At 38.9% G+C, this 27,658-nt stretch overlaps 2 protein-coding genes across 5 annotated transcripts; one reads left to right on the top strand and one right to left on the bottom strand.

Annotated features, from left to right (window-relative positions):
• Positions 1-988: 988 nt before the first annotated feature.
• On the bottom strand, positions 989-13,616 carry hspa4a (heat shock protein family A (Hsp70) member 4a). 2 transcript variants are annotated; one of them, XM_086309191.1, is made up of 19 exons: positions 13,296-13,616; positions 11,201-11,258; positions 10,944-11,084; positions 9,987-10,109; positions 8,627-8,726; positions 8,178-8,311; positions 7,638-7,882; positions 7,399-7,475; positions 7,007-7,158; positions 6,616-6,722; positions 5,904-6,037; positions 5,619-5,800; positions 5,085-5,168; positions 3,931-4,089; positions 3,310-3,435; positions 3,052-3,159; positions 2,810-2,929; positions 2,522-2,683; positions 990-2,080 (listed from the first exon to the last, which is right to left on the bottom strand). In XM_086309191.1, exons 1-19 carry the CDS (start codon positions 13,400-13,402, stop codon positions 1,868-1,870), a joined length of 2,532 nt encoding a protein of 843 aa, XP_086165317.1. In that variant the 5' UTR covers positions 13,403-13,616; the 3' UTR covers positions 990-1,867. The 2 variants fall into 2 exon arrangements, with proteins under 2 accessions (XP_086165318.1, XP_086165317.1); XM_086309192.1 differs by lacking the exon at positions 5,085-5,168 and having other exon boundaries at positions 989-2,080.
• Positions 11,546-27,586, top strand: zcchc10 (zinc finger, CCHC domain containing 10). Of its 3 annotated transcripts, none has more exons than XM_086309200.1 (4): positions 11,546-11,669; positions 23,182-23,343; positions 23,491-23,532; positions 25,420-27,586. In XM_086309200.1, exons 1-4 carry the CDS (start codon positions 11,590-11,592, stop codon positions 25,661-25,663), a joined length of 528 nt encoding a protein of 175 aa, XP_086165326.1. In that variant the 5' UTR covers positions 11,546-11,589; the 3' UTR covers positions 25,664-27,586. The 3 variants fall into 3 exon arrangements, with proteins under 3 accessions (XP_086165326.1, XP_086165329.1, XP_086165327.1); XM_086309203.1 differs by lacking the exon at positions 11,546-11,669 and adding an exon at positions 12,996-13,214 and having other exon boundaries at positions 25,420-27,584; XM_086309201.1 differs by lacking the exon at positions 11,546-11,669 and adding an exon at positions 15,524-15,627 and having other exon boundaries at positions 25,420-27,583.
• The last annotated feature ends 72 nt before the right edge of the window (positions 27,587-27,658 follow it).

A 27,658-nucleotide genomic window follows, 5' to 3' on the forward strand; every position in this document is an offset into this window, starting at 1 on the left:
GATTATCATTTTTGCCATAATCGAGCAGCCCTACCTCATGGTATTTAAATAAATATTGTACCTCTGTAAGACTGTACGAATCTTAGTAAACATACACCACTTCATTAGGTACACCTGTTCATTTACTTGCTGATACTAATATCTAATCAACCAATCACATGGAAATGCAGTGCTTTTAGCCATATAGACATGATCAAGATGACCTGCTGAAGTTCAAACTGAGCATCATAATGGGGAAGAAAGGTGATTTAAAATATTCCCAGTACGAGTATTTCAGAAACTGTTGTTCTACTGGGATTTTCCTACAAAGCCATGTCTTGGGTTTATAGAGAAAGGTCTGAACAAGTAAAAAAAATATCCAATGAACAGCAGTTCTCTGTAAGAAAATGCCTTGTTAACACTAGAGGTCAAAGGAGAATGTCAAGACAGCCTAAATTTGGTGTCAAAAATATGAAAGCATGGATCCATCCTGCCTCGTATTAATGTTTTAGCCCGCTGGTGGTATAATGGTGTAGTAAGCGCATGGCCCACTAGAGGACGCCAGGCCCTCCTCACAAAGCATGTTTTTGACTGTATCAGTGGACTGCTGGAGGTCACTTTGAAGGGCTCTGGCATTGCTCATCCTGTTCTTCCTTGCTCAACGGAGCGGATACCGGTCCTGTTGATTGGTTAAGAATGGCCTTCTGTTCTAGGATATACAGCAAACCTGGCAGTGACAACTGATGTGCCATCCTGGTAGAGTTGGACTACCTCGGCCACTTCTACGGGTCGGTCAAAAGCTAGCAGCGCTCTCCTACTTAATTGACCATATCAATATTCAAGAAGTTTAAATGGCTTGAGGTTATATTCTGCTTAAAAAGTGTTTAATTTTTTGGAGCAGTGTATTGTGCAAGGTTGCAGGATGTTTGTAGAGTGTTTGCAAAACTACATTTAAAATAAACCTTATTTTCTTTCTGAAAACTGGATGTAGGATATGCAATTACTACTGTGTTCAAGACAAAAAAAACAACTTTTTCAGCTATAAGTCATTTTATTTTTTTAAATTTTTGCTTCTTTTTGGTGACGTGGCAACAACAGCAGCACCCAAAAAGGTGATTTGTTGCACCAGCATTCACTTTTAAGTAAAAAACAAAACAAAACAACAAAACCCCTCCCAAAACAAAAAATTCAAGGCTACCAGAGAACAACAGACATACCAGTGCTTTTGAATGAGAAAAGCTCAACAAAGAAATACTGCATGACAGTAACTTGTTGTATATAGTTCAAACATACGATACAAGTAAACTCAACAAAAACTCCCTGCTTCCACTTAAACGAAATAACATTATAATCCGAAGTTACAATTGTTTGTGGTGGTGGTGGTGGGGGAACACAATTTTGTCATGTACAACTCTGAACAATCCGTGTTAACTACCAGTGCCTCTGTATGTATACTTACACTCAGACATACCGCAGTAGTTTACATTTTCAATAATCTCGTATGTATAATTCTCTCCTGAACAGCTATTTTGCTTACAAATTTTTCATATCTGACATTCATAGTTTACATTTGCTCTGGAAATGCTGAAGTCATCTTTAACAATACAGCCCACCAAAGCAGCACAGAGAGAAAGCAGTTTCCATCCTACGCTCACAACCTTTATGTCATTAAGTAGTCCGTTCAGTATTACTATTATGCAATATTTTTTGTAGTCAAACAAAATGAGAAATGGCATGCTGAGGCGGCTGGTTGATGCGTAGTGTTGATTAGAGATGCTGTCGTCTGTGTCTTTGAGAGAGGCTACTCGGTCATCAAGAACAATCTCAGAGGAAGGACAGAACTCTGTTTCAGGAGGAAACTAAAACTCAGGGGCTGCAGTGGAAGCAGTTAGTCAATGTCCATTTCAGGGAGATTTTTCTCTGGCGTTTTTGTCTGCTGTTCCGTGCCCGCGGGCGTCGTTTTGTCCGGGTTGCACGGTTGGCTCTCTGTTCCCTCCTGTCCGTTAACCGGCCCATTCTCCGTCTTCTCCTCATTAGGAGGCTCCACCTTGGGTTTGGGCTTGGGTTTAGACAACACTGGGTTGCAGGATGCATAAAGCTCCTAAAGAGTAAAAAGATACACATGCTTAGAACATGACATCACAGTTTTTAAACTTAAATTCTTCAGCTCATACCACAATGACAAATTACTTCAAACTGCTTGGCAGCTACTACAAGACTGTTGAGTGTCGTTTTTGGCGTTGGGTTTTTGTGAAATCTTCAGATGCTCTTAGGCCGTCAGTATAAGGAAAACAAAAGATAATGATGAATAATGATCTTAATCACCATTAAAGTAAAATAATAATAATAATTCATGTTTATTCTGTTAAGATTTTTTTAAGTTGATGTTACAAAAGTATACTGGATAAACTTTGCTAATATGTTCATATTTATATTACTGTCTACTAATTGTAGACAATGAGCCCTTAAAACCCTAAGGAAGCCCATAATGAAGCTCTCTTAAAGAGCATGCAAGTGGTGTGTGTGTGCTTTTAATGTCTACCTTAGTCTTGGCCTTGATTTCTGTAACTTTGACCACTGGGTCCACGGTGAGGTCTTGATTGTTCTGCTGGTTCATCTTGCTGTTCATCCAGACCATGGCATCATTTACCTGCTTGTCCACCCTGGTCACCTCCAGCTCATCCAGATGATCATAGAGCTCGTCCTGTTGGGGCACACAAAAGTAAATTTGACAAACGTCTGGGGATTCTTGAGCTTAGTCTGTGATATGTCTGACCTACAGCTGTTCTTAAAACTTTGTATAAAGAGTTCAACAACAAACCCTGGTTACCTTTGCCTTGTAAGCTTCAATTATCTTCATGTACATCTGGATTTGTCTCCCAAGCTCCTCAAACGCTTTCGGCCTCTCCTCAGCTTCCACGTATCTCTCGTGGATAGGCTGGCCAATTTTCTGTTAAAGCAACATCGTCAGTAAGGCCGCAAAGTTATTCCAAATATCTGTAGAGTGAACCATTTTATGTCTTTTTTTTCCTCCCATAAAACTGTCCAGTCATACAATGAGTGCGTAGTTACCTTGAGTTCAGCCAGTTTGTCGATATAAACTTGCTTCTGTTGGTCTTCTCCATCTTCATACAGCCAGTTCTCTGTGTCCTCCAGTTTTAATGAGAACAAATCGCGATCCTGCATGTGAAGCAGTGAGGAAGATTCATTGTTTAACATTAAACGCATGCATTTCATCTGAACTGAAGGTTTACACTTAGTTTAAATTGAACAGAATCCAAATGTTACAGAGACGATCAGTGTATGATGACGTGTCCAGTGTGTACTCACTGCTTCATTCACAAACTTCTCCAGGATGCCGTGGAGTTTGTCCCTCATGTCGTACACGTACTCCTCCACGTTGTTCTTTGCATCATTCCTCTCCTTTTCCAGCTTATCCTGCATGATCATCTTACCCTGGAGGAGTCACAGTAAAGTCTACATTAGTTGAACTACTTAGTTAAGTGTGCACCCAAAAAAAACAAACAAACAAAAACAAAACAAAAACATACAAAAAAAACACCTGAGGATGAAGCAAGACAACATTTACAATTTCAGGTATATTCCTGATGTTACACATGTCAAAAGAAAAAGAAAAAAAGGTGATATTATGGTTTGATTAACTGATTAATTATCAAATGATCAAGAGTTGTCCATTTTTAGGGGCTGTTAATGATAAAAGCCAAATCAGCTCCTCCCTTTTTCACACTGTTGGCTGCTTAATATGTTCGTTTCTATCTTTTGCTGCTTAGACAAATACATGTAAACAGCTACACTATGGAGACACTTCTTTAAATGTTAATGGTAACTAGGACAGCTTAACCCAGGGCCAGTGAGCATCACTAGGCATTACTGCTTGAGACAACACTGTGCATGCACACCACACATTCCTTGTGATTTTTACAGCATTACCTCATTTTCCACAAACAAATTTAGTTCTTCTCCGGAAAGCTGCCAGTCCAAGCTGCTCTCTATGGGCAGCTCCAGTGTTTTCGTCTTTACTTTGGGCTTCTTGGCCTGAGGAGGCTGGTCGTTCTTCTTCTCCTGCTGCTTGGCATCCTCTGTCGTTGTCTGTAATAGCAGAGATGAAACACGTTTTTCCCCCACCAGACAAATCAGCAGTATTTGACTTCAGCCTTTTTGAGTACTTGAAAAGCTCCAACTTCAAACGTGCTTTTGTGTTTCACCAGTTTCACAATTGTACCATCTGTATAATTTTATTGTGCTTTTTGTGATAGGTAAATTCTGGCCTGTATTGACTGTAAGTTTCTATATTGTTAGTTTATAATTTCTTCATGAGCCTATGGCTTTTATTTGTTATGTCAAAAGCAAAATTCCACATGATAAAGTATGGATGCATTTTTCGTTGTAAGTGAGAGGAACAATTATAGTTTTAAGCTCTGGGAATGACGACACTTTTGGAAAGTGATGACACCTCAGACCTTCAGAGGGCCATTTGAGGTTTGCTTAAGACATGGTTTTAGAAGTTAGTCTTTACAAATAGAGAAATTTATGTGTGTTTTTATGTTAAACAGCATGCTTCAAAAAAATAAAAAATAAATGAATGTTTTAAATTTAAAAAAAAAGTCAGTGGCAAATCATGTTTCTTAAAATAATGAGGAAAATAAAATGTATTGGATGTATTGGTTACCTGGTGCTGGGCGATATGGTTAAAAATTACAATAATGGTCATATCTTGCCAGACATATATTTCACAATAGACACTGCTGGAGTAATACATATCAAATTTTACATTAGCTCTGCCAAATACTTTTTCCCCAGTGGCAGAAATAAGCTTCCATAAGTATCCATGTACATGTGTATCAGTCTATTTTGGGTTATTTTTGTGTTAAACACTGTAAATTGTGTCTTTAGGGGAACAAGGTTTGTTGAGGAAAGTGAACTTCTTTTACATTTTAAAGTCTTCGGGTTGCTGTATGCGTAGTACTTATACAGAACAATCTAATTTTTCTTCTATATGAACGTATGTACCCATGTATGTACACATGTATGTATATATGCATGTATGGGCATTAGGGTTTCCTTATCGCCCAGCACAAGGTTACCTCCATTTCTTCTGTCTCTATTTTCTTGTCTCCGTTGTCTCCAGCCTGGAGTTTCTGATCCTCCTGGTCCACTTGCATTTTGCTCTGACACACGGTAACGAAAGAAAGAATATACATATAATTAAATTAAAACAACATGTGCTGCTCTGTTGCTGGTGTCATCTATTAAATCTGGGTTCAGCCCATTTTAAAATGGCAGTCCCCAGCAATTATTCAGATGTTCACGTCAAGGTTTTGGAAATGTTTGTGTCATGTGCACTCCTGTTCAAGAGTTGCAATCAGTCTGTATGCAATAGTGTAGTCAGAAACCTTCATTGCTAAAGCTATTAAAGCCATCTAAAGCTTGTCAAGACAAGATGCCTAAATAATACAGTAATGGGGTGGGGCTGGAACTAGGTTACTGATTGAAAGGCTTTCTCAGGCGCAACACAAACAGAAAGCAAACATTTCTCCCGTCTCTTCCTTACTGATATACACATACCCTCTCCATGTCATTAGTGTCTAACAATCAGTGCAAAAGCACATAATACACACCTCCTCTTCCTTCACGATCTGGTCTGTTTCCATTGGCTCCTCTCCTTCAGCAGTTTTCACGACTTCAACCAACGAGGCGCTTGATACACTGAACACACCGTGAACGTTCACCCGAACTTTTACCTTGACCTTTGCGCTCTCCCCTGATGCCTGAGGAGCCACATTCTGGATCAGAAACTGGCCTGCGGAGTTAAAAGTTAGCACTGATGAAAATACCTGCGCATATATGAACAAATAAATAGAAACTCACAGAACTGCATCTAAATCTGAATGAAGTTGCTGTACCTATAGTGGCTTTAGGGTAAGGCAGCTCCTTGGGATTGTTGTAGTAGGCTTCAAGGCTGAATGGCTCTTTCCGATAGAAGGTCAGTACTTTAGAGAAAGGAGCTGCGTGGTTCTTTGGGAAAACCTCACAATCACTGCAAAAAACACAGAAAGAGCAGGTGATTGAGACAAATATACAGGGACAGGACATCAGAATGTAAACTCAATTTTCTGTTCATGTCATCGATGGTTTGAAACAAGCTGTGCTAGCTTACAGTTTTTATTCCAACAACGCAAGTGGTGAGAGAACTGACACGAAGCCTACCATTTGTCCTCTGAAGGTTTCCACCTACTCAACCACCCACCCACCTACCCACCAGCACGCACCAATCTGTTATTTGGCAACAGTTTATAAAACACATCTGAAGTCTTTATCAAACTCAAAGATCATTTATGAGAGGGTTTTAGGGCTTGAAACAGGATTTGGATGTTATTTAGCAAAACGTGAATGAATCCAGAAAAGATTTTTGATACTGGATCTGCGTGGTACATGGGTGTGGGCAAGGTGTGGCAGAAAGTCGTGAAGGGAGTCAACAGTACGAGTTCTGGCTAAGCTTACCCTTCAATATAATAGGAGCAATGTAAACAGGAGGACAATACATTCAAGTATTAAACCAGCTGCATTAAAGGGATGTTTGTGCTACTTTCTGTTAGATTCAAGCCTAAAGAGTACCTGAGTCCTTCCTCTGCAGCTGAATTCCACTTTAGGGAGACGGAGTAAGGGACAACATCTGTAATTGAGAACTCTCTCACTTTGAAAGCTGGTGACAAGATGGCACACTGAGGGGAAAAAAACACAACAACAACAAAAACCAGAATTTTAAGGTTAAACTTTTGTGTTCTTCATTTTCAGGCCAAAAATAGTATTCAGTATTCAGTATCAGTATTTGTGAATCTTTTTTGTTTTGTTTTTTTAAACTGTCTCCAAATCTTTCACAGATCACAGCCTTCAGCGATCCTCTCATAGGTCTCCCTCCTGGTATAACACAGCTGTTACTGTGTGAGTCTGCTGCCTGAGTCACTGTGGGGATCAAAGTGTTTGCCATGTGACAGGCATGCTGTACCTGCAGAGCACAGCCCCTGGCCACGGCCTCGTCTGCATTTAGGGTGGTGCTCAGCTCTTTGCCGAAGAATTTGCTGATCCGCTCTTTGATGGCAGGGATTCTGGTGGCGCCACCCACGATCTCAACTGCATATATATCCTCCTTTTTCAGCTCTGGATACAAAAAACAAGCGACAATCACGAAACAAAGCAGGTTATTTAGGTTTACAAAGTAATACGTTTCATATTTGTTTCATTTTATTTTTAAAGTTGAAAAGTAATGATTAAAGGAAGGCTAACGTGCTGCTATTGTCCAGGGGGAAGGGCTACCACAGCAAAGCACATGACTGAATGTGTGAGCGTGCACGTGCCTACAGGGATAGTCCAGCTGCTATTACAGTCTCATGTACTCACTGGCTTGTTCCATGACGCTGCGCAGGGGACCCTCGACTTTGGCCAGCAGCCCCGAACACATCTCCTCAAACTGGCCTCTGGGGACACATGATCATAAATTATTAATAGGTGCAGCCAACATGCACACTATGGAAAACTCCATTAATTTAAGAAACAACACTATTCCCTTTTTAAAATACTTGTGGCTACATGCTATATGCTGATCTTATTCTCTTATTTAATTTAACTTTACTTCTTACCTGTTTAGTTTACTGGAAACATCAATATCATTCATGAAGCACTCAATGTTGAGAGGGAGGTCAGAGGAGTTGGCACTCATCAGCTTCTTGAGCTTCTCGCACTCCTGGTAGAGCCGCACAAGTGCACGGGGCTTGGACCTCACATCCAGCTTGTACTTAGTTCCAAACTCCTCGCAGAAGTGGTTGACAAGGATATCGTCAAAGTCCTTGCCACCAAGGTCTGAGTCAAACGCAGTGGCCAGGATCTAACAGTAGAGAAGGTAAATATATTAGTAGTAGGTAGAAGCAAGTTTAGGTTTTGCCTCTGACGATTTTTGATCCCTCCTTATTTTTCAACAGCATAACCCAGAACACCAACATCACTGATAGTCAGAAGTGTTCACCACTGACCGTAAATGCTGTATTTTTTTTTTTACATTTATTTAATAGTCAGGCCTGTTTATTGACATCAGAATATCGTAAATATAAGATTTAAACAGAATCCACTTTAGTAAACTTGCTAACTCACATGAGCACTTTCAGTATTTATCCATCACTCACCTTGAGCTTTCCCTTATTGAAGGCACAAACTGACACCTGGTAACCAGAGTGGCCCAGGTCCACAAACACCACTATTCTGGGCTTCTCTTCTGGAGCTGGCAGGTCCTGCTTGTAGATTCCATATGCCAGAGTCACTGCAGCAATCAGACAGAAGCTTCAGGTTATTTTCTGCTCACCGCTGCATCCAGGAACTAATTAGTACTCCAAATTCCAGCTGCACTATGCTAAACTAAATCTGCTCGAACTAATGCAATTGTTACTGCAATGCTGCAAATGTATATAAATAAAATGTAGGGCAGGTTTAATGCTGTGCATCTATTTCACTGTATCTCATGGTTAAGTTATAAGCTAATGCAATAACCATTTTCAACGTGTTTCTGAGTAGTATGAGATTAAAGGCTCAACAACAACACAGCAGACTTAAAGATGATCTAGATGTTTCCATGAACCTGCAGTAGTCTCGTTCATCAGTCGTAAACAGTTGAGGCCAGCGATCTGAGCTGCGTCCATGACTGACCGTCTCTCTGCATCAGTAAAATAGCTTGGTACCTAAGAGGAAAACAAAAAAAAAAACATTACATTACACTATTCCATATTTAGGATCAATCTGGGCCCCTCAAAGGAATAAATCACCCATCTCACAAGATTCATAACCTCCCTGGATAAAATTACCAAGTTAGTTACTCAGGGTGCCAAAACAAAACAGCTCCTTGTGGAAAAGATCACAGGCTAAATTTAGCTATTGGCAACAGTACTAATAACATGTCATCCATCTCCAGAGCTGATGTAAACCTTAAGTTTAGGCCCAGTGAAAGCAAGGGCCTCAAAGTGTGAGCTCTGTAACATTACGTAACAGATCCTTATTCTGTGCTAAAGAAACACACGCTTCCCACTCTTCAGCTTCGAGGTACAAGAGACGAAATAAAGCTTTCAGACAAGACGTGTGCTGAAGTGCTCAGGGCTCAAAATGTGACAAGAGCAGGTGGCAAAGCATTTCTACACCTTCCAGGCAGCTGTCAGCCTGCATATTTTACCTGAGCTGGTAGAAAATTCAACAGGATGACATTAATCGCTGGCTGTCAAATGACAGGATGTAAATCTAATGCAGTGTTCTATTCAGGTACAGTACACAAAGTCACTTTATGGCAACTTAAAGATTCATCATGCAACGTCACTTTCACCAAATAAACAAACAACTCCTAAGACATTTAAAGCTACCTCCATAAGATCTGTTGTTACAAACCTAAGCCTGAAAAACCATCTATTGAGACCAGGATAACCAGGTGGATTAATAAAAGACCTATCCAATCCTATTTAACACGTCTCATAGAGCTTAAGTAGGGTTGTGCCACATTATATCATCCAAAATCTGGAAGTTTTAACATGATACAAAAGTATTATACAGGAAATCATTGCTGTAGCAACGCCATGTGTTTAGGTCCTCTAGTGCAGACAACAATGAGACAAGCCCAGGAAAGTCTGACAGTAAAAGCACCGTGTCAGCCTCTAATGATGATTTAGTACCTAAAAAGGAGGCGACTTCAACACCCTCTGACACACCACAATACTTTGCGAAATATGCAAGAAAACTGGTCCTGCAAAAGGTACTTGAGGAAGAAGTCATCATCACCAAAGCTACGAAGGAGCTGGTAATGTGCAACCCAAATGTAAACACGTGAATCAACCAGGCGCGCTGGCTGCACTCAGTGTGACAGGACGAGCAATCGGTGGATGCAGTTTACATGATGGAAAAGGAGGGCTATAAGCAGCTGGTTAAAATCCCTGAGCCAGGATGCAACTAATGCTTACCGAGATGACGCAATCTACTACTGGTTTCTTGAGTGCACTTTCAGCAGTCTCCTTCTGTTTGGTCAGCAGCATGCCAGTTACTTGCTCAGTGCTGAATATCCTCTCTTCTTCCATGTACATCACCTAGAAATTGGTAATGAGGTAAAAGATTACTGTCAGGACAAATCATACAGCTGTCCAGTAGAGTAAGATGTTTGCTGCAGTGTACACAAGACATTTTATGTTAATATTTCCATTAATAAGAAAACTCATTAATTATTTAAATGGCTATCTCAGTTTCATTTAGGGTTTTTTTAAGATGACAAAAATATGCATATGTGATAAAATATGGAAAAGATGCAGATTGCAAAGCCTTGTGGTTTAACAGGCAAAACCAGGTTTATGTATTTTGATTTGATTTGATATTTCTTGTGCTCTTATTTATCCTGAGGACTGACATTAATCATCTCCACGGGGACTCTACAACATGCCGCTCTGTGCCTTTGCAGTGTGCCAAGCGAAGCATTGTCATTTATGCACTTGCAATAACTTTGGGTATTTCTGGAGTCTCACAGTCATCATCTGTTAGTGCCAGAAATGTGTACATTTTTCACATTTAGGCAGTCAGCAAAGCGTACGGTTCATATCACCAACACAATTATCATTTTGCCCATAGGATAATATTCCAAGAGACAAAATCCCTGCAGAAATAAGTACAACATACTGAAAGTGTTTTTAGGATTAAATGGGAAGATGAAGTAGGAATGCTATGAATCAGAGCAAAAAGTATTACATGACGCACTTCTTAGAGCACAGCATGTAGTGAGTGGAGGATGCAACATAGTCAGAAATAAGCTGTTGTATCTACTGTGCGGTCTCTCGGTTAATTTTCTTTTAATGGTCTTTTTTTTCTTTTGATTAATTATTTCCCATCAGCTAAGCTGAGGGCAGAAACCTGGTTAGAAAATACAGTCTTACTTTTATACCGGTGGCCCCAGAGGGCATCGGTGCCAGCTCGTACACCAAGTTAGACTTGGCCGACTGGATGTAAGGATCTGTGAACGCTCTGCCATGTAATCGCTTGAAGCTCTGCACTGTGTTCTTATAGTTGGTCACCACCTGAATAAAAAAAGAAAGACAAAACAGGAGGAAACAAAGCCAAGTATTAACCACTTTTTACATTTAATTGTAAATAATTCTCATAAATATGACCGTATCGGTGAATTAATTTTTACCTGGCTCTTTGCAGCAGCTCCTATCGAACGATTTCGGGGTCCAAACGATACAAAAGACCTGGACACACACGAGTCAAAATGTTAAGCTACATTAATGACACAACTAGCAGAGCTTCACATGATAGTTCAGTGACCAATCTACACTGGTCACAATTTTTAACTAGTTGATCTCAGCACTTTTCTAAATAATCCTTGTTGAAACCTGGACTGAGGCTCCAGACTGGCTTGTTTAAGTTTTGAGTTGTCTGTACTATATAAACACAGGCTGAAGTGGTGTGGTAAGTCCACTTAAATCACACAGGGCTTGCCTCTCATCACCATCTCTATCAAACACAGATGCTGATGACACAGAGTAAGCGTTGCTATGAACACACAAGTGGAGTGTGGTGATGTCAACAATACAAGTCTCTGAGGAGAGTCACTCAGCGGATGCTGATCTTCAATCAAGAACAGGACAGGAAGTTGTATGGTAAATAGACTGGCTGTTATAAAGTGCTTTTCTATTCTATTTGAGCACTCAAAGGACTTTTTACAGTGGTGTTTGTGATGTTTATGATGTAGTAGAGAGTAAGTTCACAAAAACAGTTCAATATTTGTCAAAAAATGTCCAATATTCATAATTTTTCAAAATTTAATGCAACATATTTATGTGAGCAACAGACAAAACGTTGTGCAAGTTACCAGGAAAGTATTTGTTTTCTTTTTACTCAGTAAGTATAAGCCTTTACAGAACAAAGTGTGTTACGAATATTCAACATGAAATTCTGTGTTTAAATTCAGAATGTGAATTTGTCGTATAATACATATATATATATATATATATATATATATATATATATATATATATATATATATATATATATATATATATATATACACACCAAGAAACTGTTATGTATAATCTTTCTATTCGCCAAATTATCTTATACGTGATCTACTTCTCTGACACATGTTTGCCTTGTAAATTTGAATAAAATTAAATAATTTTTAAAAAGTCCAGGTTGATTCACAATAAAGTATCTTCAGCAACTTAATGATGTATACATATTTCATATAACCATGACATAAAACCCATTTTATATATATTATATTAAATTTTTCTGACTTTCTGACTAGTAGGTGCACATCTAAGCATAAATTGGGCGTTAATGCTTATCTTTTTCTTTCCCTGTTTAATACAAACGTTATAAATAAATTACAATATAATAACTGGTCTTATTTCATTTTATTAATACTCTTTGGGAGGGAATTCTAAATTGTAATGATACATCTATAAATATACCAGTTAATCATTCAAAACCAGTGACAGTGTATAACATTCAATAACGCTTGTGTGCTTTATATTAACGTTGAACTCTTACAAAAGAGAAAATACTGTAAAGACTTTAAAAATTAGTCACGATGACTGAAATCTAACTAATGGAATTACAAAATGCGCCATGAACCCAAATAAGCAGAATTCAAACAATATTAAAAAACCTTTCTGATAACAATATGTTTTTCAATAATACTTTTGCATAATAATAAATACTATATAACCTTACACCGTTTAAAACATGAAAGGCTAAAAGACATAAAAATTTGCTAGAATATTCCAACAAGAGATTGGCCGCTGTCGTCATCGTACAGAGCATAACGCAAGGCGTACAATTTGCCACACGGGGCACACCGGTTGGTCGGAGTTTACGCCTTGAAGACAAGCACAACTACTTAAAAACGACAGGTGGCAAACACCGCCCGGTCGTGTTTTAACCGGCGAAGCCACACCAATTCTCCAAACTGTCATTACCGTTAATAAAACTATGAGCTCAGCTAACTTGCTTAGCTTAATAATCGGTCTTGGAAGGCGGTGTGAGCCTTATGAGTTAATTTCTAGATGGTTCCATGCTCACCATAGACAGGCTGAGAAATGTATCACTAACTTACACGGAAAAGCAGTTCAATTTCCCAGCAATGAGCACAAATGGTCGCTGAAAGCAGAGAAGTTGCGTTCACGTGTATTACAGTGACACAGGTGAGACAACACTTATAAATGAAAACCTGTCCTGTGTAGCTATCCTTCACAAACTATAATAAGATTTTACTTGGTACTTACGGTGTACATCTGTCGCTGTACTCATTGGCGATTGTCTCGATTCCTCCAGCTCGGGCTACAGCTACATAGCAGCTTTGAAAACCCAAGTCAAATCCCACCACTGACATCTTGAGCGATATGTGTCTCCTAGGTTTATCTTTGTATACAGTATGATTTCTGTAAAGAAAATAAACCTGTAACTAGATTTTAAAACATAAAAAAGATGCTCCAGTCAAGTGAAGTTGTTAAGCTGCTCTGTCTTAAATACTTCTACTCATAATCCACACCGCTGATTGTTGCCGGTGTCTCTGATGTGTGTTGGCAGGCTGCAGCGGCAAGGTCTGCTTTACCGTCTCGCCCGCAGACATCGCGAGATTTACAGGGTTCTAGCGCTCTCTGGACTTTTCCATATCCACGTGAAAGACAGTTCTCCAACAGTCGAGGTGTAGGGAGAAAGCTCCATAAATTTCTTCTTATTTAATAATAAATAAATAAAAACCTCCAAGTTTAAGGTTTACAGTAAGTGAAATCAACAAATGACTAGCTTGATGAATTCTGGAATCGAATCAGGGTGGGGAAACAAAAATAGACTGTGATGCAAAAAGTGATGAAGTCATTTTTGTCCCCTTTTGTTTTTGTTTTTTTTTTGTTTTTATTTTATTAGAAATAAAAAAAAATGTAAATGACCCAGCTCAGAGCAAAGTCATGGGGAAAATAAGAAAATATAATAACATTAAACAAATTAATTATAAACAACTAAAGCATAGCAATTTTTAAAGTCGTTGTTACTGAAAAAGATTAGTTTTTAAATACCTTCTCCTTAGTAATTTTCATGATATAAAATTACCAATCATTATAAATAATTAGTATAAAATAGTAGCTGACATAACACTTTTTTGGTTTGGTTTGCAAAAACAAAATGTCATTTATTTAAGAATCTATGAAACAGAGAAGAGAGCTGATGACATGTAAACGCAGCTCTGACAAATCGTAAATGCAGGTGGGTGTGGTGACACTTGACTGCTGAAAGTGTGCACTGTGTTGGTGACAGATAACTGAATGCTTAACCTCAGTAACTGTTTCCACAGAAAGTGGAAATAAGAAGCTGGGGAGAAATATGATAAACAGAATGTTTATATGCCATTATATGCTGATTGTAAACGAAACATTATTATGTGAGGCACATTTTTTCCTTTAATGTAGTATTAATGAATCACATGTATCACAGTACTGCACTAAACTCTAATTCATTTATATTTTATTTGAAACATAGGAAATCAATGCACCAAGATATTGAAACATGTTCAAACCAAATGGAAATACAAGAAAAAACTGAGTTTGTGAGTTTGTACACATATTTGGATAATGCTTTTGCTGTATTGGCAGTGCGTTTGGTATCACTGTCATGCTTTCCAGACTGTATTGCACGGAGGATCAAACTCTGACTGTGCTTTTCTGCAGTCATAATTTATCAGTTTTAACAAGAACTCCAACACCATGAGATTTACATGATGGAGGGGATTCATATCTGCATTTTGTTTTACAGATTCTGCAGACACTCACAGTTGTACGTCTCTCCTGACCTCTTCTGCACAAACTGATGATGATTCGACTCACAAATTTCAAATTACACTGATTTTCAGACCACTTTTTTTTTTTCTAATTTAGCATACCTCGGGCTGTTTCCCATTCTTAAGAATGGCTTCTTGACACTCACTCAGACCATTTCGTCAAACAGATGGATTAAGAGTCAGGTCTTTACTGGATTTTGTCCTGTTTCTTAAGGATGACTTTGAGATACTTCTCATCTGCCGAAGAGAGCTTTTTTGTAGTTGTCGATTACAATTTAACGACATACAATTTGAAATTGTGTCTTTAATTGTCTGATCTGTATTGCCACCATACTCATTTATCACTTAGATGGCTTTTGTATGTTTGAATGATTCATAGGTCAGAGTTAAGTGTTACATACACAGACTGGACTGAAACGGAGGGAAAATAACAGCGAATGTCCAAAGGAAAACTTTGACAGAATTCAGGAAGCCTGCAGAACCATTGCTCAAGAACACTTAGAATAATATCCTGTTCCTTATAAGCAAAATATCAAGAAAAATGAGGAGTTGCTCAAGACTTTTGCATAGTATTATTTAAAAAAACACACACAAAACGTCAGGGCTGCTGTGAATTAAATGTTAATGATTACAAATACATGCAGTAGACCTTCCTTACCCATAGGAGGCGATAACGGAGTTGATTGGGCCGGAAATACGCGCTTATTTAACGCCAACAAAGAAGAAAAAGTAACCTGCAACATGGCGACTCCCATGCATAGATTAATAGCCAGGAGGCAAGCGTGAGTATAATATTGTTAATTGACTGTAGCGCTGTGGGTTTTGTATATTCGTGAGTACTACAGGCTGTTGAACAGCAGCGAGGTTCAGCTGCTCGAGCTCCGTGTCAGACTCAGGGGCCGGTGAACAGTGAACGCAGCTCCAGCGCGCCTCTCTGTGCTCCACATCATTATTAGCTTATTTATTCTTGTAGAGGGTGTCTGTTCAAGGCTGGTTGACGCCGTGAATGCCACTTTTGTCACACTATCTGTTTCAAGAACGACAAATAAAATGTCGGGTGTCTGTCACGTTTCTGCGCTCACTTGTTTATAAAAGTCAGGCGGATTTTTGCCGTATTTTAGTGTCTGTGAGGAAATGTTGAAAATATTTTTGCATTGAATTGTAACACAGGCAACACAGCAATGTCCCGCTGGTGCTCGTTTTTTTTAAATTTTATTTATTTATTTTTATTTATTTATTTTTTCCAGCCATTTATCACTGGTCTCAAGTTTGCACCTGAACTTATTCTGATACGTGAAAATAATTTCATCTCTTCTTGAGCAAGGAGAACTGCAGGGTGGTGCTCCTTTTCATTACTGTTTTTCTTTAATGAGCATTTGAATTCGTATAGGAATAAGAGGTCGGCCCATCTTCATATACGCTGCATATTTACTCACTGTAGAAAAAGCACCTTTAAAGCACTAATGAAGTTAAAACTTCCAACTTCTTCAGCAACTACAAAGCTGTACTTTTGTTTATTTACAGTTGTGGTCCAAAGGGGTCATGGTAATTTTGGGCTTTTAATGATTTATTTGATCTGTTCTTTCTCTAGGGTGGGATTACTGTACAGTGTACATCTTTAATGATGGTAAAAAAAAAAAAGGTAAAATGGCCTGCATTTGTATAGCGCTTTTCTAGTCCCTAAGGACCCCAAAGCGCTTCACACTACATTCAGTCATTCACCCATTCACACACACTGGCGATGGCAAGCTACATTGTAGCCACAGCTGTCCTGGGGCGCACTGACAGAGGCGAGGCTGCCGGACACAGGCGCCACCGGGCCCTCTGACCACCACCAGTAGGCAAACACGGGGTTAGTATCTTGCCCAAGGATATTTGGCATGCAGTCAGGAGGCAGCCTGGGATCGAACCACCGACCTTCTGATTAGTGGCTGACCTGCTCTGCCACCTGAGCTACAGCCACCCTGCATCCAGTGATGTTAAAAGAAGGCAAGAACAAGTTTCAATTTATTTTGGATTTTCTCTAATCCACATAGCATCAAAAGTGTATATATACAGGCTTAAATACTGCATACACCTCCACTAATATTTGGTTAAATGTCCTTTAGCAAGTTGCACCTCAACCAGACATTTGGCAGCCATCAATAAACTACTGTCAGATTTTTGGCTGGATATTTGAGCACTTTACTTGGCAGACTTGTAAGATTTTTTTTAAATCGGTTGGTTTCTTAGCGCTAACCTGGTTTTTAATTTTCAATAGGGTTGTGGTCAGGGCCTTGGGAAGGTCTTTCCAGAAGTTTGCCCCCCCCTATTTTAAAAAGAAAAACAAACCAAAAAAAACAGCTTTGATGTTTGCTCAGGATCATTGTCCACTTGGAACATCTAATTGTGTCCAACTTCCAAATGTTTAGTTCTTGATTTGAGGGGAAGTTGAAGAATTTGGAAGTAGTCCTCCTCTTTCATTATTCCATCCCCTTTGTGCAATGTACAGGTAGCACTTGCACCAAAACAGCCAGAGAGCAGGATGCTACCACCACCATGCTTATTCTTAGGTTTAAAAGCCTCACCTTCACTCCTCCAAACATACATCTTGTGGTTGTGGCCAAATAGCACCAATTTTTTGTCTCGTTAGACCATAAAACCTTTCTCAAGAAGGCATTTCACTTGTCCATGTGGGATGCAGCATATTTCAGTTGAGTTTGAAAGTGTTGATTTTGGAGCAGGGGCTTCTCGCTTGATCAGCCCTTGACCCTCTCAGTCTATGTCAATGTAAAACTAGCTTCACTGTGGACAGTGATGCTGATGTTCCAACAGTTTCCAGTTCATCATCGGGATCAAGCGCTGGCGGTTCCGCAGTTGTTCCTGGGTGACACATTTGAATAAAATTCCTCCAATACAACTTCCCAGTTTGTGTAAAACTGGAATTCTCCTTTTTACTGTAGATCTTCAGTAAGTTCCTTGGGCTTTAACAGTTCAATCTAGTGAGTGCTGTAAGCCAAATCCTTTTTATGCTGGCAAAGAGAAACTACCACTTGCAGTCAGTCATGATCACTAATGAGAAGTTAATAGGCCTTGGCCTTTCATGTTAAAAGACACTGTGAAACCTTCAATGCCACTTTTTAAAATATTTAAGTAGGGATAGGTATCGTTTAGATTTTATCCAATACCGGTGCCAAATCGGTACTTTTGAAACGGTGCCTGTGCTTAAACGGTGCTCGAACCGGTGATTAAAGAATGGAGAACACAAACTAGGGCTGCTCGATTATGGCAAAAATGATAATCACGATTATTTTCACTGAAATTGAGATCACGATTATTTGACGATATTTATTTCGTCCGCCAGAGCTTATATTATTTTTTTACATGCTGTAGTGCCATTTGTGGGAGCATTTCAAGTTGCTATACATCAATACAACTGTTATAGCCCATATTTTAAAAATGTGTATGCATTAAGTCCATAGTAACTACATTAATTGCAAAAAGTGCAATAAACTACAAAAAAATTGAAAATCGTTTTTGTTTTTACATATATTTCTACTTGGAGAAATTTAAGAGGTTTATCCCTCAAAACTTTAAATACAAAAAAGTTGCAAAAAATAGTTTACAACAACAGGAAATTTATTTTGAGTGTCTTCATAGTTTTATTTTTGGAGATACAGCAATTTTTATATACTGCAGGAAAAACAAAAAAACAATCCTATGATGCAAATTTGCAAAGAATGTGCATGTGCATCAAAATAAACTATTTCCAGCAGTGCAATTCGAGTTCTAAGGCCTACAAGTAAAAAACTACATTTTCCGCAAAAACGTCACTTGCGATAGTTCGCGTTGACGTCTTGTTCAATGTGGGAAGTTCATGATCGGATCGGCAAAGCGTGTTTCTGGAATATTATGTTTTTGTTCCTGCAAGCTCTTTTTATGCTATTTTTGCAAAGCTATATGTGGAAGGAAACCGTGACCGAGGACAAGCTGATGGCATAAGAAGTACGTACAACTCCTCTGGTTTCATATGGAAAAAAATTTATTGTGCTAGCTTAGCGTTCAGGTTCTACAGGGATTTAAAAATAGTTACACAAAACGAGCATGCTGCTCTGACCGGCTTTAAAGGTTTAACAATAACAATGTATTGAATAATGACTTTAAAAAATAATATAAAATAGTGTGCAAATACTGATAACAGTGCAAATGTTTGCAATATAAGAAATAAATGAAAAATGTGAACTTGGCAGTGTTGCTCTGTGGTGCAGTTACGACACCATAGCAAAGTTTACACACTGTGTCTACTTGATCCACGTCTGACTCCGCGAAGCCATAATGTTTCCACACCACTTAAGTTTTTTTTTTTACCTCTCTTTTCAACCAACGGCAGTCCACTCCTCTCCAAATAACTTCTGCTTAGCTTTCCGAGCTTCCCTCGGGTCCTCTTAATTGTTGTGACGCGTGTTCGAAATGCAGAGCAGTGCGCTTGATTTGCCACATGGAGCAGCGCGAGAGTAAAGCATGAGGGAGGGGCTAATAATCGGCTCAGTCATTTTTAATGATCGTTGAAAGCCCAGATCGTAATCGTGATTAAAATTCGATTAATTGAGCAGCCCTAACACAAACTTTGTCCAAAAACCTTGTAACTACGACGGTGTTTGCTAGTTCACCTTGTATGCATTAATATAATAACGTTGTTAGCGTACTTAACGTAAATTACACACGAACAACATTAAGCTACTCGCCCAGAGAAGAACTGCTGATGCTGCCATCGTCATTTCTGCTACACTGGCAGGGCTAGGGGCCAGGAGTCTCCCCTTTGGGTTCTTGGGAGATGTTGCTAACTCCAGGTTAAAAAAAACAAAAACGCTATGCGTCGCCAGGTGTTTCATCAAGGCAAGGCAAGGCAAGTTTATTTGTATAGCACAATTCAACAACAAGGTGATTCAAAGTGCTTTACAGAGACATTAGAAACAAGAACAAATAAAAAGCATGATTTAAAATTGATTAAAACAAGCAAATAAACTAACTAACTAATTAACAAACAAACAAACAACAGTATATAAAATCAAAACAGATAAAATCAGAACAGTAGATAAAATCAGTAGTTAAATGTAAGTTTTGAAATTTAAGCTTAAAGTGTGGATTTGGTGCTTTATTCAAATGCAGCTGAGAACAGGTGAGTCTTCAACCTGGATTTAAATAAACTGAGTGTTTCAGCTGATCTGAGGCTTTCTGGGAGTTTGTTCCAGATATAAGGAGCATAAAAGCTGAATGCAGCTTCTCCGTGTCTGGTTCTGACTCTGGGAACTGATAAAAGACCGGATCCAGATGACCTGAGGGATCTGGATGGTTCATACTGGGTCAGGAGGTCATTGATGTATTTTGGTCCTAAACCATTCAGAGCTTTATAGACCAGCATCAGAACTTTAAAGTCTATCCTCTGACGGACAGGCAGCCAGTGTAAGGACCTCAGAGCTGGACTGATGTGGTCCACTTTTTTGGTCTTAGTGAGGACTCGAGCAGCAGAGTTCTGAATGAGCTGTAGTTGTCTGACTGATTTTTTAGGTAGACCTGTAAAGATGCTGTTACAGTAATCAAGCCTACTAAAAATGAATGCATGGACTAGTTTTTCCAGGTCCTGTTGAGACATCAGATCTTTTATCCTTGATATATTCTTGAGGTGATAGTAAGCTGACTTTGTTATTGTCTTAATGTGTTTTTCTAAGTTTAGGTCTGCATCCATCACTACACCCAAATTTCTCGCCTGGTTTGTGGTTTTTAGATGTATAGATTGAAGTTCTCTGGTGACCTGTAATCGTTTTTCTTTGGCGCCAAAGACTATTACCTCAGTTTTGTTTTTGTTTAGCTGGAGAAAATTGTGGCACAACCAGTCATTGATTTCCTCAATGCATTTACCAAGAGCCTGTACAGGGCCTCGGTCTCCTGGTGATATTGTGATATATATTTGTGTGTCATCTGCATAGCTGTGATAGTTTATTTTGTTGTTCTTTATAATCTGTGCCAGTGGGAGCATGTAGATGTTAAACAGAAGGGGTCCCAAGATGGAACCTTGGGGAACTCCACATGTGATACTTGTCTGCTCAGATGTGAAGTTACCTATTGATACAAAGTATTTCCTGTTTTCTACGTATGTTTTGAACCAGTTTAGTACAGTTCCTGAAAGACCTGTCCAGTTCTCCAGTCGTTTGAGTAATATGTTGTGGTCAACTGTATCAAATGCTGCACTGAGATCCAGTAAAACTAAGACTGACATTTTTCCACTGTCTGTATTCAGACATATGTCATTGAACACTTTGGTCAGAGCGGTTTCAGTGCTGTGATTCTGTCTAAAACCTGACTGGAAGGCATCGTAGCAATTATTCTGTTTTAAGAAGTAACTGAGCTGTTGAGAAACTGCTTTTTCAATGATCTTACTTAAAAACGGGAGATTTGAGATCGGCCTGTAGTTGTTCATTTGTGTCTTGTCAAGATTGTCCTTTTTCAGTATAGGTTTGATTACAGCAGTTTTTAGTGATTCTGTAAACACACCTGATAATAAAGAAAAGTTGACGATCTGTAACAGGTCTGACTCTAAAGTCTTTGAGACCTTTTTGAAAAAACTTGTTGGCAGGACATCTAAACAGCAGGAGGAGGAGTTCAGTTGACCTAAGATGTCCTCCAGGTCTTTGCTGTTAATAGGTTGAAACTGTTTCATGGTGTTTAAACAGTTTTTTGGTGGACACAGTACATATCCTGGATCTGCTGTTGATGTACCAATTGCTTGTCTAATTTTTTGGATTTTTTCAGTGAAGAATTTGGCAAAGTCATTGCAGGCCATGGTCGAATGAAGTTCAGCTGCCACTGACACAGGGGGGTTTGTTAGCCTGTCAACTGTAGAAAATAAGACCCGAGCATTATGGCTGTTTTTAGTGATGATGTCAGAGAAGTAGGACCTCCTTGCATTCCTCAGTTGTAAATTATAATTGTGAAGTTTCTCTTTATAAATGTCATAATGAACCTGGAGGTTTGTTTTTCTCCATCTGCGCTCAGCTTTCCTACACTCTCTTTTTTCATTTTTCACCAGTGTGGAGTTTCTCCATGGAGACTTTTTCCTTCCAGAGATAACCTTCACCTTAATGGGAGCAATAGTGTCCATTACATTTAACATGTTAGCATTGAAGCTATTGACGAGCTCATTGACTGACCCTCTGGGCAGGTCAGGTGTTAATGGGAAGACCTGGTTAAAAATTGCACTACTGTGTTCAGTTATACACCGTTTTGTGATCACTGTTGTTGATATATTTGTGTGGGCTGAGATTTTACTTTCAAAGAAAACACAGTAATGATCAGACGGGCCCACATCAGACACAGTAACCTTTGAAATGCTCAGGCCTTTGGAGATCAGTAGGTCAAGAGTGTGTCCTCTATTATGTGTGGCCTCTGTTACATGCTGAGTCAGCCCAAAGTTGCCCAGAGTGTTACTCAGGTCTTTAGTCCCTTTGTCCTGAGGGTTGTCCACATGAATGTTAAAATCCCCAGCAATAATTACACAGTCAAAATCAACACAGATCACAGACAGCAGTTCACTGAGGTCATTAAAAAAGTCTGTGCAGTATTTGGGAGGCCTGTAAACATTAAGAAACACAACTTTGGATGGGGCCTTCAGCTGTAAAGCCACATATTCAAAAGACTGAAAACTTCCAGGAGATAGCTGCTTACATTGAAATGATTCATTAAATAAGACAGCAACCCCTCCTGCTCGCCCTGACCTCACTGATAAAACTGTAGTTAGGAGGGGTCGTCTCAGATTCGAGGAGTTACCTCCTTTGCACAGTATCACCTTAAAGCACTTGCTGCAGGCTGCTGAGTTTGCGTCTTTTGCTGTGAAGTACAGCCAGACTTTGACCGCTTCGCCTTGGGCATTTGTAATCTGTAGCTCTGCTATAAAAGAACGTACGTACATGGGCCCGCCTACTATCCTTGGAAAGGTAAAATGATTGGCTATAATCCAAAGTGTATGACATCTCAGGAAAAAAAAGCACCGAAATGTGCGCTGCTTTTCGGTCTGGTTACTACCGTTTATGTCAGAACCGTGCCATAATGGCACCGGATACCAGTACCCATCCCTATATTTAAGGGAGTGTATGTATATATTTAAGTATGTATGCATACATTTGACACTTTGTGGGGGAAAAAAGAATCCAAGAAAGTAATTGAAAGTCCAAACTTACCATGACATTGACACCTACGATGAGTGGATGTAAACTTCTTACCACAACTGTATGTGACAGCAAAGAGGTGTACCCGCAGCCATGTCTATTTACATTCATATTAGCCTTTGTTGTTACATACAGGGAGGCAAACAAACAACATGTGCGCTGCCAGAAGTGTTTGGAGATGGGACACTGGACCTACGAATGCACCGGGAAGAGGAAATATGTGCACAGGCCATCAAGAACGACTGAGCTGAAAAAGAAACTCAAGGAAAATGAAAACAAACCCCTCAGCATAGCTGGGTAAGGTGTCTTGATCAGATTAAGCAATTTTATGTACAACAATACCTCTGTGTTAATATAGATATTTGTGCATCAGATTTTTTTTTTCTAATCACTAATGATGTTCATTAAAAATCTTTTTTTTGTTTTAAATATTGGTCTCTACAGACCAGGCACAGAAGGCTCCAGTGAGAAGAAAGTGAAAAAGAAGTAAGTAAGGTGGACCAACTGTCACAACTGATATGATGTAGTTATCAGACCTGCTATAAAGTAGGGTTGCACAATTATTATTTATTTTATTCTTTTTTTTTTGGTACCTCCATGATGTCTGTGAATAAATTGTGTAGCAAAGTAGTGGAACGTGATTTCAGTGCATCTTTGCGAGCTTTAAGAATATGCCAATGGGCCTTGCAGGCTCACATTCATGGACATCAGAGTTGAGGTTGGACTTACGTTACAAGAATAAGTCCTGCTTTCCAACACTGGCCTGTGGAGTTGCACAGTTCATGTATTACATTCCTAAAAAAATAACTTATTACACAAAATGATACTGGGTAACATTCATAGCAGAGAAGAATGGTTAGATTACGGTTTTGCAATTCAACAAGTTTTAGACTGATTAATTTCCGGGGGAAAATTTGCTCAGCGAGGGATTCCAGGAAGGTGCTGGCATCCCTGAGTATGTGTTTCGGAGCTGCTTCCCTGTTTTGAAGCTTTAATTAAAACCAGTCTGTTTTAAGTGAGTGAAACATCCCTAAACAGCTCCCTCTTGTGGAAGCTCTTGGTGACTGCACATCACTACATTTGCAACCTTTTCAAATCTCTTAAAGATTGCAGTGTTTTGTCTCATAGCCATAATGTCTAATCCATCAACCTAACTGTTCTAAATGTCATCTGTGGTAATCTTAAACACTTTGTTTATCCGTTGAAAATGCATTAAAACTTTTATTTAATTTTTTTAATGGTAGATTCTGGTCTCATCACAGCGATGTGTTAGAAACACCATTGTTGTAGTCTGAGCTGTGATCACAGCAAAAGCACAGTTGTTACTAATAACAAGTCACAATGTCTCTGTTTTGTTCTCCCAGCATGTGCAAAAACAGGACTGTGAAACTGAAGCAGTTACACCAAAACCTGTTGTTTTTTGTTTTGTTGGGGTTTTTTTTGTCTTTTCCTCCTTGACACCTTTGCGTTTCTTACTGCGACAGCCATAAAACAGCCACAGCACTCCTTTCAGCTGAGGACTCTTTATCTTTCCCAAATAAATTAACCTTCTTCTTTTTGAGAGCAGTAAGAGCGCCCGTTTGGGTCTATTTAACTGAAGATTGACTCAAGAGTTTGTCCCCTGGTGGTAAGGGTGCCTGACACAGCAATTATTCAATGGGTGTAAAAGCATTATAAGAATGTGTGTGGTTTAAAAAAAAAAAAAGTGTCACTTGAATGCATTTTAAGCCAGAGTCGACTTGAAAAACCTCTCAAAGTTCTGCTGTCCCAAGTGTTGTGACTTTCTTAGTCTTGCTTGTTTGTTTGAGGGTCGGAGGGGAGAATGCCATCAAATCCCATCAGTACCAGACATAACAGGGATATATGAAAGTAGCTGTTGAGAATTATAACACTGTCACTCCCTGCTCATAAAAGAGGCAGATAAAGGCCTTATTATCAGAGAGCTCATCGTGCGACTGTTCTGGTCTGTTCAGCATCCAAAAGGAAAACCGTAAAATCGTTGTCACGTGTGTAGCCGCGAAGTCTGCGTGACACCCAGCTGCACCAATTTCCCCATCGTGGAAAAAATGCAGCTTGCATGTATTATCTCATCACGCGACACGTGTGAAAGGGCAACTCTGGATAATGTCCCAACCCACATTTTCCTAGAATTCGCGTGTGAGAAAACAAATTGGTGTGCAGGTAATGTTCCAGGTATGCAAAATCAGCACTTGTAGTTGACGTTGTGTCCTCTGAGTTCCAGTGTTTGTAAACAGAGTATTACAGCAAGTGAGATGCACCTTAGGGACTGTAACAGGTACAGCCTGAGACCTTAATAACCAAACCTCTGGTGTTCAGCGTTGGATATTCAGATTTTCCTCCACTTGTTCTCAGGGCTAAAGACTCGAGCGACAGCAGCAGCGGCTCAGGCGGCTCCTCCAGTGACTCATCGTCAGACAGCAGCGATTCCTCCAGCTCCTCTTCAGATGACAGCAGCAGTGACAGCGACGATGACAGCTCTTCCTCCTCCTCATCCTCTTCTTCGTCCTCCTCATCTTCGTCCTCAGACAGCTCAGACTCAGGAAGTAGCAGCGATTCGGATCAAGGACCTCCTAAGAAGAAGAAAAAGAAGAAATAAACATTGTGGAATCAGCAGGATTTCTTGTTGTTATTTTTCTTTTCCTGATTTTTTTTTTTTTTTTTTTTTTTTTTTTCCACCTTATTAAAAAAACAACAACAACTGAGTGGATATGGACTAAGGAGAGGAGACACGATGTCACAAAAGAGAGAAATAAGGCAATTCCAGTGTTACTTCTACTAGTGGGATATTTTCTTCAATTTTTAGGTCTACTAAGGATACAAACTTTAAATATCCAAAGCAACGAATGTGATTAATCAAATGAAATCTTGTGATTTTGTACTTTAGTATATTTTTAGTGAAACTTAATCTGTACAGTTCAAAATCTTTATAGAACAGCAGCATATCTAGAACTGAAAAGACATGATACAACAATAAAAGATTATATAACAGTTGTTTTAGTCTGAATAAAATTAGTTACGCACACAAAACTCTTGTTGCTCGGGAATTGGATTTGCTTGTCTCACTGTAAAGCTAGTTTTTTGTTTGTTTGTTTTTTTAAACCTTTTTGAATTTGCTATTGTAAAATATTTTATTTTGCTAAAAAAAAAGAAAAACGCATTATATGATTTTAGATATATGGATTTAGGAATAAAATGTCAAATAAACAGTCTTTTTGTTCACGAGTTTACAAATAAAATATTTTTTAAATCAGCATATAGTCATGTGAAATACAGGTTATTGTAGTTTTGCATTTTCTATTTCATTTCATTTTCACTTTGTTTTTACGTTTAGTTGGCGTTAGTTTTCAGAGAGGATTTTCTTTCTTCAGTTTAGTTTTTTTCAGTTTATCATTTTAGTCTTTTTATTATCAATATAGGGAGGGGATATGTCAGTTTCAGGAAAACCAAGGATTGCAGTAAAAACAAAGCTGACTCGGTCTTGACGACATCTAGAGTCTTAATAAACACATCCATCAATGCCTCATCAGGCAAGTTGTAACAATTGTTTTTTAAACTTAGGGTGTTTTCTGAATATGCTTTATTTTATTTTTTAATAAAAGTGTTTAGTTTTAATTTTTAGCTAGCTATAATAACCTTAATCGGCACATAACAAAGAAAAACCCATCTTGTGTCAGCAGGTCTTAAAATTATTCAACACAACCTCATATGAACGACACATGACATAGTAAATCATTTTTAACCTTAGCCAAACTACAGAAGCAGTGTGTGGGAAAACCAAGTATACCCTATGATTCAGTAGCTTGTAAAACCGCCTTTTGCAAGAATAAGTTGAAGTAATCAATTTCTGTATGACTGACAGTTGCTTACGTTGTGGAGGAATTTTGGCCCACTCTTTTTTCCTTTCTTTTTTTTACAGTGTTGTTTAATTTCATTGAGGGTTGCCGTTGCATTGCGTTTGTTTATGCTCAACTTTCCTGCTACAGCATTTCATCAGGATGAGGTCTGCGCTTTGACTCGGCCATTGCAACACCTCGATTCTTTCTTTTTTTTCCAGTTATTGTGTTGCAGATTTAATGCTTTGCTGTCAATGTCCTCTTGCACAACTCAATTTCAGCCAAGCTTTAGCTGACAGTCACATGGCTTCACCTTTTACTCAATGACTGCAAAGTTTCCAAGTCCGGTGGTTGCAAAAATACCTCAAATCATCAAACCTCCACCACCATGCTTCACAGTTGGTGTGAGGTGTTGATATGCTAGTTCAGTTCTAAGTTTACAGTGCGTATTATGGCCAAACATCTTCACTGTGTACTGATATGTTTAAGGAGTTTGCTCTTGTGGTTTGTTTAGATGCAACTTTGCAAACTTAAGCTGTGCTGGCCTGTTCTTGTAAGAGAGAAGAAGCTTTCTCCGGCAACCCTTCCAAACAAGACATACTTGTTCAATCTTTTTGTAACTGTACTCTCATGAGCTTTAACATTTAACATGCTAACCAAGGCCTTTAGAGTCTGAGATGAAGCAGGGTGTACTTAGTTTCTCACACGTTTTGGTTTTTTGACTCAATTTTTGATGAATAAATAATAACAGTGTAATA

Source organism: Aulonocara sp. 'chitande type north' Nkhata Bay, linkage group LG10 (genome assembly GCF_057382095.1).
Source record: "Aulonocara sp. 'chitande type north' Nkhata Bay isolate Kocher_YH1m ecotype deep benthic linkage group LG10, A_spYH_male_GT1.1, whole genome shotgun sequence".
In the NCBI taxonomy this organism is placed as follows: domain Eukaryota; kingdom Metazoa; phylum Chordata; class Actinopteri; order Cichliformes; family Cichlidae; genus Aulonocara; species Aulonocara sp. 'chitande type north' Nkhata Bay.

What these genes read in the sequence shown, in the direction of transcription:
- hspa4a (XM_086309191.1), bottom strand. Translation starts at nt 13,402, where the DNA reads ATGTCAGTGGTGGGATTTGACTTGGGTTTTCAAAGCTGCTATGTAGCT. An exon ending in GATGAACGAGACTACTGCAG is followed by an intron (nt 8,312 to 8,626) that starts GTTCATGGAAAC and finishes TGATTGCTGCAG; the next exon opens with TGACTCTGGCATATGGAATC. An exon ending in AGATCGTGAAGGAAGAGGAG is followed by an intron (nt 5,169 to 5,618) that starts GTGTGTATTATG and finishes ACCGTGTGTCAG; the next exon opens with AGCAAAATGCAAGTGGACCA.
- zcchc10 (XM_086309200.1), top strand. Translation starts at nt 11,590, where the DNA reads ATGTCAACAATACAAGTCTCTGAGGAGAGTCACTCAGCGGATGCTGAT. An exon ending in ACAGGACAGGAAGTTGTATG is followed by an intron (nt 11,670 to 23,181) that starts GTAAATAGACTG and finishes TGTTACATACAG; the next exon opens with GGAGGCAAACAAACAACATG. An exon ending in AAACCCCTCAGCATAGCTGG is followed by an intron (nt 23,344 to 23,490) that starts GTAAGGTGTCTT and finishes TGGTCTCTACAG; the next exon opens with ACCAGGCACAGAAGGCTCCA.